This window comes from Ambystoma mexicanum, chromosome 3q (assembly GCF_040938575.1).
Source record: "Ambystoma mexicanum isolate Mex_15411 chromosome 3q, UKY_AmexF1_1, whole genome shotgun sequence".
Taxonomy (NCBI): domain Eukaryota; kingdom Metazoa; phylum Chordata; class Amphibia; order Caudata; family Ambystomatidae; genus Ambystoma; species Ambystoma mexicanum.
In genome coordinates, this window is record NC_090926.1 from 1,282,337,637 (window position 1) to 1,282,351,350 (window position 13,714).

Below are 13,714 nucleotides of genomic sequence, written 5' to 3' on the forward strand. Positions count from 1 at the left end.
CGTACTAACTTCTTGGTGTCCAGTCAAAATGTCGAAAACCTTTGGTCGAATGACAAAAATGTCGAAAAAAGAATGTCTAAAAAAAAAAAGTTCAAATGCTTTATTTAAATTTTTTTGTTTGTTCCGCAAGTAAAAAAAAAGTTTAAAACAGAAAAAAAAATTTAAAAGGGGGATTGGGAGGAACCCCCCCCCCCCCATTTCGAACAAAAGAAACTAAAAAAGACATTTGACTTTTTTTTCCCCCCGACATTTTTGACACATTTTGACTTTCAACCAAATGTTATTCGAAATAGTGACTATAAACCTAACTTCTTGAAGTTGCTGAAATGCAATGCTCCCGCCACCCTCCCTCTTCTTGAGCCCTCTGTGGACTTGGATACCGTCAGGCACCTCATCCTCACAAGCTGCCTACAGTCCTCCCTTCATCATTGAAGGCACTGCTCTTAAAGGGAGTCTTTGCATTCATGTACGTTCTCCATCTTATCTGGCCCTTTCCTTGCACCATTCACAATCCTCACCTGGAGTGCCACAAGCCTCCATTCCAATCACAAGTGTTCCACGCATGCCTCAAACCACCTGCTGACCTCATCTCCCCTTTATCGGCCTTCTTTCAACACACAGATGGTCTTGAGCCCCAGTGGCTCATCCATTGTATCTCCTCTGGTCTCATACAGATAAAGCACTGGATAAGTCACAACTGCCTCTATGTGAACGCATCAACAATGGAAATCTGCTTTGGCTACTTCATCCCTCCTGATCTCCCTTCTCCAGCCTAACCTCTCTGCCCCCGCTCCTACTAAAAACCTAGGTATGACCTACAACTGGCTGTCCTTTGCAGCACAATTCCAGGAGATCCCATTTTCCAGATTCACCCACTCGACCACCGACAAAGGATTCAGATCTTAAAAATCAAATACGGCAAGAGGTTACACCTTGCGTTGCCAAAGACTCGTTCATCAGCTTCAGTCCTTCCAAATGGCCAGGCTGAGGAATCGCCTTAAACCCAGATATCACACCAGCCCTGATCTCTTTGTACTGGCTTCGGGACGTGCATCAACTTCAAAGTTCTGTGCATCACCACAAACCTTCCGGGAATACAGCCGAGATCAAGACCTACCGCCCACACGAGGCAGCGCACACCCAACTCAGCCAAAAACAATGTCTCGCTGTTTAGGAGAAAAGCTTGGGAGTACTGAGGAAGGCGAGGGTGCCGCTACTTCCCATTGGGCTGGAATACAAAAAGAAAACTACTTGCGCGTCAGTAGGAGACTTAAGACACCTCTGGCTCCACATGCCATCTACTACTGTTGTGGGACGTCTCACTTCCTTCCACCTGCCTTCTCCCAGTTACTCCATCCCCCTGCTTTAGCGTTTCCGCTCACTCATTGGGTCCATTCTGGTTCTAGCACCCATTTCCTACGCTCTTCTCACTTGCTGATCTGAAAGCTTCCAAGGACTGTGAAAGATCAATGGTCTGTAACCCTTTGAATCCCCAGGAAGCATGCAAATCAGCAAAAAGTAAGAAGAGTCTGGGGGCTGCAGGTGTCGGCTAGCATTCATGCATCATGCTGAGAAAGCATCGCCCGAGCCCTTGGCTGGTCAGAAAAACTGGAGAAAGATCTGAGGATTAAGAGGTGTACCTGAGCCAGACTGTCCCAGGGCAGTCACTTGATGACTGGGTGTGATCAGTAGTGGTGCATATAGCCCGCCCTAGCTCCGTAACAAAGGAAATGACACAAGTACGTGGCACACGCTATAGGTTTGGGCGATAAAGGGGTGCACACACAGGGCGGGTAGTAAGGGTGGGGGCAGACATATGACGTCTATTCCTTCCTGAAGTGCAGCATAGAGGGGGCAAGGCCCCTTTATATGAGACAGTGTTCCAGAGTTTTGGCGAGGATCTTGGACGATTGCATAAACATGGATATCCCGAATATTGCGCCCGGAGGTCTTCAGGTGTGCTGGCACGCTAGAAGTACTCCTGATGGCTATCCTGGAAAGATGTGGTTTTGGTGGCCCTCGATGACCGGATATGGAGTCAAAGGTCGATCGCGGAAGAGGGTTGGGGGGAGGGTCGGGGGGGGGGGGTCTCGGGGTCTGGGAAGGAGTTCCTCTGAAGGTACCAGGTGGTCTTCCCAGCTGTATCATATTTGAAGAGCTTAGCTCATGGGCTGTAAAATACATTGTCCCCATCCTCACTTCCACTATCCAAAAAGCATCCCCAAAATGAGAGCTAAAAGGTGGTCATGTGGGGTACACATCAGGACAGGCTGGCAAAGTGTTTAGGAGAGCCCATACACGTGCATACAGATATCAGGAGGACTCGGGGTACGGTTTATCCTCTCCCAGTAGCAGCAGGCCAACCAGAGTATATAGCAAAACGCAAAGAGAAGTTTCTGCATTGACCCCAACCCCTGCAAATAGAGCAACATACATGTGCTAGTTGGCGAGGGTGTGGGCATGACCATCCGCCAACCATAAAACTAAACCGATGAAAAGGTATCCTTCCTTCCTCAGGTCACAAGGGAGGAAAGCACTGCTGCGCTGTTAACAAATGTTTCTATGCAGTAGCACACCGCCCCTCTCCCCCGAATACCCCCCCCCCCCCCCGCGCACTGCCCTGCTGGGACCAGAGGGCAAGGAATGGGAGAGCCCAAAGAGATTGCTTCAAAAGTAAGCACTTTCCATGCGCACTAAAGAGCAGGCACGGGGGCAAGTGGGGTCAGGTGGGAGAGCCCTCCGCTCCCGGCTGCAGGGCGAGGTCTAAGAGGCCTTCACGCACCCCAGGGAAGGTTGCCATGAGGACACTGGCAGCTCTGCCAGTAAGCAGGGCTCAATGTGCGCTGTGTGCAAGGGCACCTTATACAAGAGCACACCTGGCCTATGCACCGGTCCACATTCCGAGCCCAGTAATTCTGTGGCTTACCTTGACTCAGTGCCGGCCGCAACACAGACAGCCAAGAAACCGCACACAGGGTCGCGTGGGAAGTCCAGCCAGCCATCTTCCCACCAGCAATGAACTTCATAAAGTGCAACAGTAATATAATAGGTGTACAGCTGGAGACTCCAAGGAAACGGGGGTGCGGAGGGGGGGAGCCCCCCCAAGAAGCAATCGTCACCTCTCTCCTTGAGGATGCCACCGTTAGGTCCTGATTGTATGGGCATCAGCAGCAGATGAGACCACCTGGGAAAAGGCCTGTATCCCCCAGACCTCATGCAAACAAAAGCACCTGATTGCAGAGAAAAGAAAAAAAAGATTACCCTAAGAAGGCACAATTACACAGCATATTCACAAAACCTAATACTACAAAATAATGACTGATCACTGCAATGCTAATTAAGGATCGAACCGCACATGGAACGGTAAGAAAGGACAGCAGTGCAGAGGTAGCCCTGTCCCCTAGAAGTGTAGCCCTGCAGATGTAGCCCTGTCCCCCCCCCAATGCATAGAGCCCTGCAGAGGTAGCCCTTCCCCCCAAATGCACGGAGCCCTGCAGAGGTAGCCCTGTCCCCCCCAATGCATGGAGCTCTGCAGAGGTAGCCCTTGCCCCCTATAGATGGACCCTGCAGAGGAACACCCTGCCCCCAATACATGTAGCCCTACAGAGGTAGACCATGCCCCCAATAGATGTAGCCCTACAGAGGTAGACCATGCCTCCAATACATGGAGCCCTGCAGAGGTAGACCATGCCCCCAATAAATGGAGCCATGCAGGGGTAACCCTTGCCCCCAATACATGGACCCTGCAGAGGAAGACCATTCCCCCAATACATGGAGCCCTGCAGAGTAAGACCATGCCCCCAATACATGGAGCCCTGCAGAGGAAGACCATTCCCCCAATACATGGAGCCCTGCAGAGTAAGACCATGCACCCAATACATGTAGCCCTACAGGGGTAGACCATGCCCCCAATACATGGAGCCATGCAGGGGTAGACCATGCCCCCAATACATGGAGCCATGCAGAGGTAGCCCTTGCCCCAATACATCGAGCCATGCAGAGGTAGCCCTTGCCCCCAATACATGGACCCTGCAGAGGAAGACCATTCCCCCAATACACGGAGCCCTGCAGAGTAAGACCATGCCCCCAATACATGGAGCCCTGCAGAGTAAGACCATGCCCCCAATACATGGAGCCCTGCAGAGTAAGACCATGCCCCCAATACATGGAGCCCTGCAGAGTAAGACCATGCCCCCAATACATGGAGCCCTGCAGAGTAAGACCATGCCCCCAATACATGGAGCCCTGCAGAGTAAGACCATGCCCCCAATACATGGAGCCCTGCAGAGTAAGACCATGCCCCCAATACATGGAGCCCTGCAGAGTAAGACCATGCCCCCAATACATGGAGCCCTGCAGATATGATGTGTTATTTTATTTGTATCGCGCTCATACACAAGTGTTTCAGAGCACGACCAGGCAAAGGGAGGGGAACAAGGGAGAAACAAAAAACCCAATTTACAAGTTACAAACCTAAAAAACTAAAACCACGATCTTACTAGGCCCAGTGAGACTGAGAACGCGCAAGTGCATGGTAAAGGGGGAAAGTGCATGGAAGGGGGGAGAAGTGGAAAGTGCGGAACAGAGGAGAGAGCAGAATAAATAAGTAAAATAAAGGCAATGAACAGTGGAAGTGCCGCCAGCAAGTGGCATGTGCTAGATTAGTCAGATAGGGTATATCTGATAAGTGCAGAAGAAAAGTGGGAGGGGGACTGTATGGGTACAGATACAGGCCCCAGTGCAGGGGGTGCCCAGAGGCAGTGCATGAAGGTGGCAAGGTGAGTAGGTACCTGGGCCGAAGGACAAAGGGTGGCCAGGTGCACAGTGCCGAGAGAGAAAACAGATCAGCATGGGAGAAGAGGGGCAAAGACAGAAGCCAAAAGAAAGGTCTTGAGGTGCTTCCGGAACCGGAGATGGTTCTCCTCCAGTTTCAAGGTTGCCGGGAGGCTGTTGCAAAGGGGCCCCAGCCGAAGACACAGATCTACCCCCAGCTCCGTTTCTTTGAAAAAAGACTGACCGCGAGGGAGTTAGAAGTGGGGAAGCGCAGGTCTCGAGAGGGGAGGTATTTACGGAGGGAGAGTTGAAGGTATTTTGGACCCAGGCTCGAGAAAGCCTTGTGGACAATGCAGATGGTTTTAAATGTAATCCTTACATCCACAGGGAGCCAATGAAGGGAATTCAGAGCTGGAGAGATACGATGCAGAGGTAGACCATGACCCCAATACATGGAGCCCTGCAGGGGTAGACCATGCCCCCAATACATGGAGCCCTGCAGGGGTAGACCATGCACCCAATACATGGAGCCATGCAGGGGTACACCATGCCCCAATACATGGAACACTGGAAGAGGCATATCTATCCCTCAAGGGTGCCTGCATAGGGTCACTGGTAGGCTTGGGACAGACAGTCCCTAAACCCATGAACCCCTACGAGGAATCCTGCAGATCCCTCAAACCCTGCCTGAAGTCTCCTCCCAGGTGGCCAGGGGAAGGCAGGCGCTTCCCGATCTCAACACTGGGGGTGGTGTACTGCGGGAGAATCACCTGGGAGGAGACAGGGCCCAGGGTGGTGAGGACATTCTGTGGGACGAGACAGTATTTTTCCCCTGGAGGAAGAATCTTCCCAAGGTACCCAAGAGGTAAGGGCTTATTGTCATTTTAATGTACATATCCCTCACATTAGATCTGAAGTTGTGGATGTTGTAAAATCTGAACAAACTTTACCAAAAGAAAGATCCTTTTTGGTATCCCAAACTAAACACCTTCCTCAAACCCAATAAAGGAGCTTCCTCTGTAAAGGATAAACTTCATAGCCCCGCTCAAGGGAATTAAACTACATTTAAATTTATTACAAACATGCTTGAATCTAACGGTGTAAGAAATTACAAGTCCCAGAAACCTAGAGGGACTAAATAGGTATGCAGTTGTCAAAGGCTTTATTAAGCCTAGTAGTCGGGCAACTGAGGCTAATAGCCCATCCCTGAACATTACTGAACCTGGGAGGCATAAAAGTCCCCCCTGTTAGGGAGAATTCTTTTAAAAGGCTAATTTCACTCACCTATAGGGTCCCCCAGCAGCTTTTGCTGGATTTGAAGGGTTTCCTTTTTCTCCTGCTAAGAGTGAGACTCTTTTTCCCTACTCTTAGACATATTGCTGATGTGTGTTTTAGGCTATTGTTGCGCTTATGGTCTATGGGGTCTCTCTCAACCTCATAGCTATCATCTTTCTACGTGCGTGTTACACAGCACCCTCAGTGCAGTAACAGGGGTGTCATAGTGACCCACAAACAGACTCCATACCCTGGGACTGACTACTGTCTCCCAGGGCATGTAGAGTTGCCATTGACTTTACTAGTCAAATCTATTGAACAGAACCAGTACAAACAATCTTATAGGGAAGTACTGGAGGGGTTAATAATGTTTCCCCTGTGTCCGTTTTGTAGGGACAATGTCTCGTCCCCATTTTATCAGAGTATGGCTGTTGGCAGTGGTTCTACCACTTAGTTTTACCGCAAATAGTTTCCTATGGGATTTTCCCATTGTTCGAGGCTATTTTTTTTTAAAAAATAGTAGCCTCGAACATAGCCCCGGTTTATTTAATTCTTATTTATTCTCCGGTTGGGTATTTTTGCCATATCTGTTAAAACTTCTCGCATCTTCCTCTCTAATCCTAACCTAGGTCGGGGATCCTTTGTCCTTTAGGCGGGCTTCTGGACAGAAGCCCTACTTTAAGCGCCAGGGAGTCTGGGGTAGACAGGATGTGTGGGAGGGGGAGTAGGCACACTGGACAGGGTTGCCTAGGCAACCCAAGTCGCACTCTGCCTTGATAGGTTGGGGGGTTATCCCGCCAGGATAACCACCCCACTGTGTGAGCAACAACTAGGCTGTATGAAGGGGGGGGGGGTTCTGCATAAAACCAGGGCTCTGAGGACTGGAGGACAAGACGTTGCCACTGGAACCAAGAAATCCGAAGAGGAGAGAAGCTGAAGACATATGCAACGACTGAACCACCGGTGAAGCTCTGCTGTAGATCCTCACCACTTTTCTCCAACGACAAGAGAAAACCTTCCATGCAAGAGCCTTCTTCCCTTGAGCTGGTGGGGCCAACCAGTTCGCCAATCGCCTTCCAGGACCTGCCTTGGTCGAATCGCCAGTGCCAAGCACTAGGAGACCGGATAGCCAGGCCCCCATCCACCACGACCGCGATTTAAAGGAGTTTACCTTTTGTTCCATTTTGGCATCACCGCGGCTGGCTTCTTCCCTGGGCAGTGCAGCGACTCGAACCTTCCTCCACGACGAGAGCCTCTCTTCCTCTGCTGGATCTCCCGAACTGCAGGAACTGCCGCCACCGCAGGAGACTCATCCACTTTCAAGGTACATTGTTCCGCCAGGCCTCCCGTTTCATTGGGTACTGCTAAAGGTGGTTTAAATCCTTTGCCTGCCTTCTGGATTAGCCATCCCCATCGTCTAACAGTCTTGTTACCTTCTGAACCCTCCTTTTCAACCGTTAGACTTGACTGCAGCTACTAGAACCGTCTGATCCTGGGCACTTTGCCTTGTACCACTGACTCTGGCACAGGCCTATTGACTCTGGCTAATTCTGTTACAACCATCTTCTCAAGGTTGCTTTTCATCAAAAAATGTGTTGGTGCACCTAAACTCTTATAACCACCCTTCCTTCCCCTTTATATATTGTTGAAGTGCCATTTTGCTCGGTTTTCACCAAAGTATTGTTTATGCTAAAGTACTACCTTGCCTAACTTGTTCACAATCCTATTGGGAAGGGTTGCTGGTGTGTTTAGGAGTCTAACCCTGTATAACTTGACCTTTCCCTCCCTCTGAAGAAATTGTTAGAGTGCCATTTCTGCTTGGTTTACACTGTGCCATTTTGCTCAGTTTTCAATCTTGCTCAAACTGGTCTACAATTTAAATAGGGAGTTGTGTTTACTTTTCTTGACTGTTTTAACTTGCTTTAATGATAGTGATTTGTGTGTGGAACTAAGTGTGTAAAATAAATACATATTCTTTTTGATACAAAGCTTTGGTCAGCGTTTCCTTGTTCCATAGTATTGTAGTCCTATTGTGTAAACCCTGAATACTGCTCATCTCCCTCTTGCGATAAGTCTGACTGCTCGGCCACAGCTACCAACTAAATCTGTGTGGTACAGACGGATACCAAAGGGGATTCATTGCTCTCACCTGTAGTCCTAATCTGTAGTGCTTCCTAAGGGAACTGCATAGGATTCTACCTAACACCCCCTCAGAGAGAAAGGAGGGGAGGAGCTGGAATGCTGGCTGTGGCAGTAGAACTAGAAGAAACCAAGCTGAAGTGGGAGAACAAGAGGGTCGCTGGAACGTGGAAACAGCAGTTCAACTGCATGTTCCGAGAGAGTCCTATCCTTCCAAAATCTCAAGTGCAGAGGCTGCGCAGCGAAAGACCTGCTGCAGAAACCTTTCCCCATGTGAGCCCAATTGCTGTGGTTGCCGAACTGCTGGCGTGTCTAACACAGCGGCAAGAAGCACTTGCCAAGTCAAGGGTCTTGGAAGCAGAGGAAAACTCCCAAGGCCTGTGGCAAGACTGGAGACACCTGTTCAAGAGAAGGGTGTGGGTCCCTAACGAGCAGTAAAAGTTGTGGTTCAAGCGGGGAAAGCAGTGTGACCCGCAGAGCAAATGCTTCAGAAGCCGGTGAGTGAAGCAAAGCATTCTAAAGCATTGGCAGAAACAGTAACCAGTTACTTTGCCACTCGGATAAGACTTTCAGCAAGCAGAAGTGGTGGACCACTGTATTCGAAATCCCTTGAACAATGTAAATGTAACATGCATAGAAAGTAGTCTTAAGGAAGAGTGCCTAGTCCAACTGAATAGGTTGAAACATTTATTTTTATTTAGCATTTTTTTAGGCGCCTACAGAATTGTTTCTCAAAGCACCACAAGGCTAAATGGGAAGGGAAACAGGTGAAAGAAAGGCATTGGCCAAACAGTAATTATACAATGGTGTTCCTACTAGGCCTTGTGGTATTTGGATGTGCAAGTGAGGTGAAGAGAAGTGCAGGAGATAGGGATGGAAGGGGGGGGGCAGGAGTGGACAAGTGTTGGTGGAGGGCCCGGGAAGGAAGGGCCAAGGGGAGCCAAGGAGGTGGCCTCAGGTTAAGTGCTATGATATTTGTATTTGTATTGCGCTCATACACAAGTGTTTCAGAGCGCGACAAGGCAAGGGAAGAGGAACAGAGGAGAAACAAAAACAACAATCTTACTAGGCCCAGTGACATTGAGAATGTACAAGTGCATGGGAAAGGGAAAGGAGGAAAAGTGCATGGAAGAGTGGAAAGTGTAGAGCAGAGGAGAAACAGATAAATAATACTGAGTACAAATAGATACTGGAGCAATAAACAGGGGTAGTGCAGCCAACAAGTGGCAAGTGCTGCGTTTACGGCAGCAGAACTGAGGAAAGTCTGATAGGTGCATAAAAAGAAGAAAATAGGGTGTGGGGGAACTGTAAGGGTACATATACAGTCCCCAGTGCAAGTGGTGGTCAGGAGGCAGTGCAGGAGGGTGGCAGGGTGAGCAGGTACCTGGGTCCAGAGGGTGGCCTGGTGCACAGTGCCAAGAGAGAGCAGATCAGCAGGGCAGAGGGGGAGCAAAAGCAGATGCAAAGAGGAAGGTCTTGAGGAGCTTCTGGAACCGGAGATGGTTCTCCTCAAGTTTTAAAGTGGCAGGGAGGTTGTTCCAGAGGGAGGCCCCAGCCGAAGACAGATCTATCCCCAGCTTGTTTCTTTAAAAAACGACTGACCCGGAGGGAGTTAGAGGAGTGAAGAGCTCGAGAGGGGAGAAAGAGTGCATGCGACTCCCAAGAGTGGGATACAGAGCCACCAAGCAGGCCTGCAGGGGCAGTGCAGTGGGGGGAGTGGGGGTTAAGGGGAGCTGCTGGTATCAACTGGGAAAAAAGGGCCTGCAGTGGGGTGATTAACAGGGAAATGAAAGCGGTAGAGCAAAGCAGAGTTATGAGCAGTTTCTGGAACTTAAGGAGGGCCGGCTCAAGTCTGGGTGGGGCAGGGAGGCAGTTTCAAATGGAGGCAACAGCTGAGGAGCAAGACCTGCTCCGCACGCTCTGCTTCAAGAAGCGTTGGAGTTAGAGTGTTGGACTCTAGAGGAGGAGTATTTAGGGAGGGGAAGTTGGCGATAGCCTGGTCCCATGCCCCAGAAAGCCTTGTGGATGATGCAGAGTCTTGAATTTGTTCCTGGTATCCACCGGGAGCCAGTGGAGAGATTAGGGATGGAGAGATATGTTCCCTGGGCTTGAGGCCAAAGATAAGTCTTGCAGCTCTATTCTGGATTAGCTGGAGGGGGTGTAGGGAGGAACGAGAGAGATTGAGAAAGAGGCTGTTGCAGTAATCCAGCCTAAAGGAGGACCAGAGCTCGAGACATTGAGCATCTGGGGGAAGGTGAGGAAAGGGAGAATGCCTCTGAGGAGGTGGAGCTGGAAGTGGGAATTCTTGGTAAGGTCCATGAAGAATCACAGCAGCTTCCAGTCACTGCCATCCAGGCGGGCGGGATTCGTGGAATCACAGCAGCTTCCCGTCACTGCCATCCAGGCGGGCGGGATTCGTGGAATCACAGCAGCTTCCCGTTACTGCCATCGAGGCGGGCGGGATTCTGGGAATCACAGCAGCTTCCGGTCACTGCCACCCAAGCGGGTGGGATTCGTGGAATCACAGCAGCTTCCCGTCACTGCCATCCAGGCGGGCGGGTTTCGTGGAATCACAGCAGCTTCCCGTCAATGCCATCCAGGTGGGCGGGATTCAGGGAATCACAGCAGCTTCCCCGTCACTGCCATCCAGCCGGGAGTCGTGGAATCAAAGCAGCTTCCCCGTCACTGCCATCCAGCCGGGAGTCGTGGAATCAAAGCAGCTTCCCCGTCACTGCCATCCAGGCGGGCGGGATTCGTGGAATCACAGCAGCTTCCCGTCACTGCCATCCAGGTGGCGGGATTCGTGGAATCACAGCAGCTTCCCGTTACTGCCATCTAGGCGGGCGCGGGATTTTCTGGAATCACAGCAGCTTCCTGTTACTGCCATCCAGGCGGGCGGGATTCGTGGAATCACAGCAGCTTCCCGTCACTGCCATCGAGGCGGACGGGATTCTGGGAATCACAGCAGCTTCCCGTCACTGCCATCCAGGTGGGCGGGATTCGTGGAATCACAGCAGCTTCCCGTCACCGTTACTGCCATCCAGGCGGGCGGGATTCAGGGAATCACAGCAGCTTCCCGTCACTGCCATCCAGGCGGGCAGGATTCGTGGAATCACAGCAGCTTCCCGTTACTGCCATCCAGGCGGACGGGATTCTGGGAATCACAGCAGCTTCCCGTTACTGCCATCCAGGCGGACGGGATTCTGGGAATCACAGCAGCTTCCCCGTCACTGCCATCCAGGCGGGCGGGATTCGTGGAATCACAGCAGCTTCCCGTCACTGCCATCCAGGCGGGCGGGATTCGTGGAATCACAGCAGCTTCCCGTCACTGCCATCCAGGCGGACGGGATTCGTGGAATCACAGCAGCTTCCCGTCACTGCCATCCAGGCGGGCGGGATTCGTGGAATCACAGCAGCTTCCCGTCACTGCCATCCAGGCGGGCGGGTTTTCGTGGAATCACAGCAGCTTCCCGTCAATGCCATCCAGGCGGGCGGGATTCAGGGAATCACAGCAGCTTCCCCGTCACTGCCATCCAGCCGGGAGTCGTGGAATCACAGCAGCTTCCCGTCACTGCCATCCAGGTGGCGGGATTCGTGGAATCACAGCAGCTTCCCATTACTGCCATCCAGGTGGGCGGGATTCGTGGAATCACAGCAGCTTCCCGTCACTGCCATCGAGGCGGACGGGATTCTGGGAATCACAGCAGCTTCCCGTCACTGCCATCCAGGCGGGCGGGATTCGTGGAATCACAGCAGCTTCCCGTCACTGTTACTGCCATCCAGGCGGGTGGGATTTGTGGAATCACAGCAGCTTCCCGTCACTGCCATCCAGGCGGGCGGGATTCAGGGAATCACAGCAGCTTCCCGTCACTGCCATCCAGGCGGGCGGGATTCAGGGAATCACAGCAGCTTCCCCGTCACTGCCATCCAGGCGGGCGGGATTTGTGGAATCACAGCAGCTTCCCGTCACTGCCATCTGATTCAGGGAATCACAGCAGCTTCCCCGTCACTGCCATCCAGGCGGGCGGGATTCGTGGAATCACAGCAGCTTCCCGTCACTGCCATCCAGACGGGCGGGATTCAGGGAATCACAGCAGCTTCCCCGTCACTGCCATCCAGGCGGGCGGGATTCAGGGAATCACAGCAGCTTCCCGTCACTGCCACTGCCATCCAGGCGGGCGGGATTCAGGGAATCACAGCAGCTTCCCGTCACTGCCATCCAGGCGGGCGGGATTCAGGGAATCACAGCAGCTTCCCGTCACTGTTACTGCCATCCAGGCGGGCGGGATTCAGGGAATCACAGCAGCTTCCCGTCACTGCCATCCAGGCGGGCGGGATTCAGGGAATCACAGCAGCTTCCCGTCACTGCCACTGCCATCCAGGCGGGCGGGATTCAGGGAATCACAGCAGCTTCCCCGTCACTGCCATCTAGGCGGGCGGGATTCAGGGAATCACAGCAGCTTCCCCGTCACTGCCATCCAGGCGGGCGGGATTCGTGGAATCACAGCAGCTTCCCCGTCACTGCCATCCAGGCGGGCGGGATTCAGGGAATCACAGCAGCTTCCCGTCACTGCCATCCAGGCGGGCGGGATTCAGGGAATCACAGCAGCTTCCCCGTCACTGCCATCTAGGCGGGCGGGATTCAGGGAATCACAGCAGCTTCCCCGTCACTGCCATCCAGGCGGGCGGGATTCAGGGAATCACAGCAGCTTCCCCGTCACTGCCATCCAGGCGGGCGGGATTCGTGGAATCACAGCAGCTTCCCCGTCACTGCCATCCAGGCGGGCGGGATTCAGGGAATCACAGCAGCTTCCCGTCACTGCCATCCAGGCGGGATTCAGGGAATCACAGCAGCTTCCCGTCACTGCCACTGCCATCCAGGCGGGCGGGATTCAGGGAATCACAGCAGCTTCCCGTCACTGCCATCCAGGCGGGCGGGATTCAGGGAATCACAGCAGCTTCCCGTCACTGTTACTGCCATCCAGGCGGGCGGGATTCAGGGAATCACAGCAGCTTCCCCATCACTGCCATCTAGGCGGGCGGGATTCAGGGAATCAGGGCAGCTTCCCCGTCGCTGCCATCCAGGCGGGCGGGATTCAGGGAATCACAGCAGCTTCCCGTCACTGTTACTGCCATCCAGGCGGGCGGGATTCAGGGAATCACAGCAGCTTCCCGTCACTGCCATCCAGGCGGGCGGGATTCAGGGAATCACAGCAGCTTCCCGTCACTGCCACCCAGGCGGGCGGGATTCAGGGAATCACAGCAGCTTCCCCGTCACTGCCATCTAGGCGGGCGGGATTCAGGGAATCAGGGCAGCTTCCCCGTCGCTGCCATCCAGGCGGGCGGGATTCGTGGAATCACAGCAGCTTCCCCGTCACTGCCATCCAGGCGGGCGGGATTCGTGGAATCACAGCAGCTTCCCGTCACTGCCACTGCCATCCAGGCGGGCGGGATTCAGGGAATCACAGCAGCTTCCCCGTCACTGCCATCCAGGCGGGCGGGATCCAGGGAATCGCAGCTTACATCT

At 52.7% G+C, this 13,714-nt stretch overlaps 1 protein-coding gene across 3 annotated transcripts in view; it reads right to left on the minus strand.

Annotated features, from left to right (window-relative positions):
• The window catches only part of CRB3 (crumbs cell polarity complex component 3), a 165,862-nt gene that overhangs the window by 126,698 nt on the left and 25,450 nt on the right, over positions 1-13,714 (minus strand). For all 3 annotated transcript variants that reach the window (XM_069604350.1, XM_069604352.1, XM_069604351.1), the window contains exon 2: positions 2,927-3,230. In XM_069604350.1, coding sequence (XP_069460451.1) covers positions 2,927-3,026 — 100 coding nt within the window. In that variant the 5' untranslated portion in view covers positions 3,027-3,230. The remainder of the gene's footprint in view (positions 1-2,926; positions 3,231-13,714) is intronic.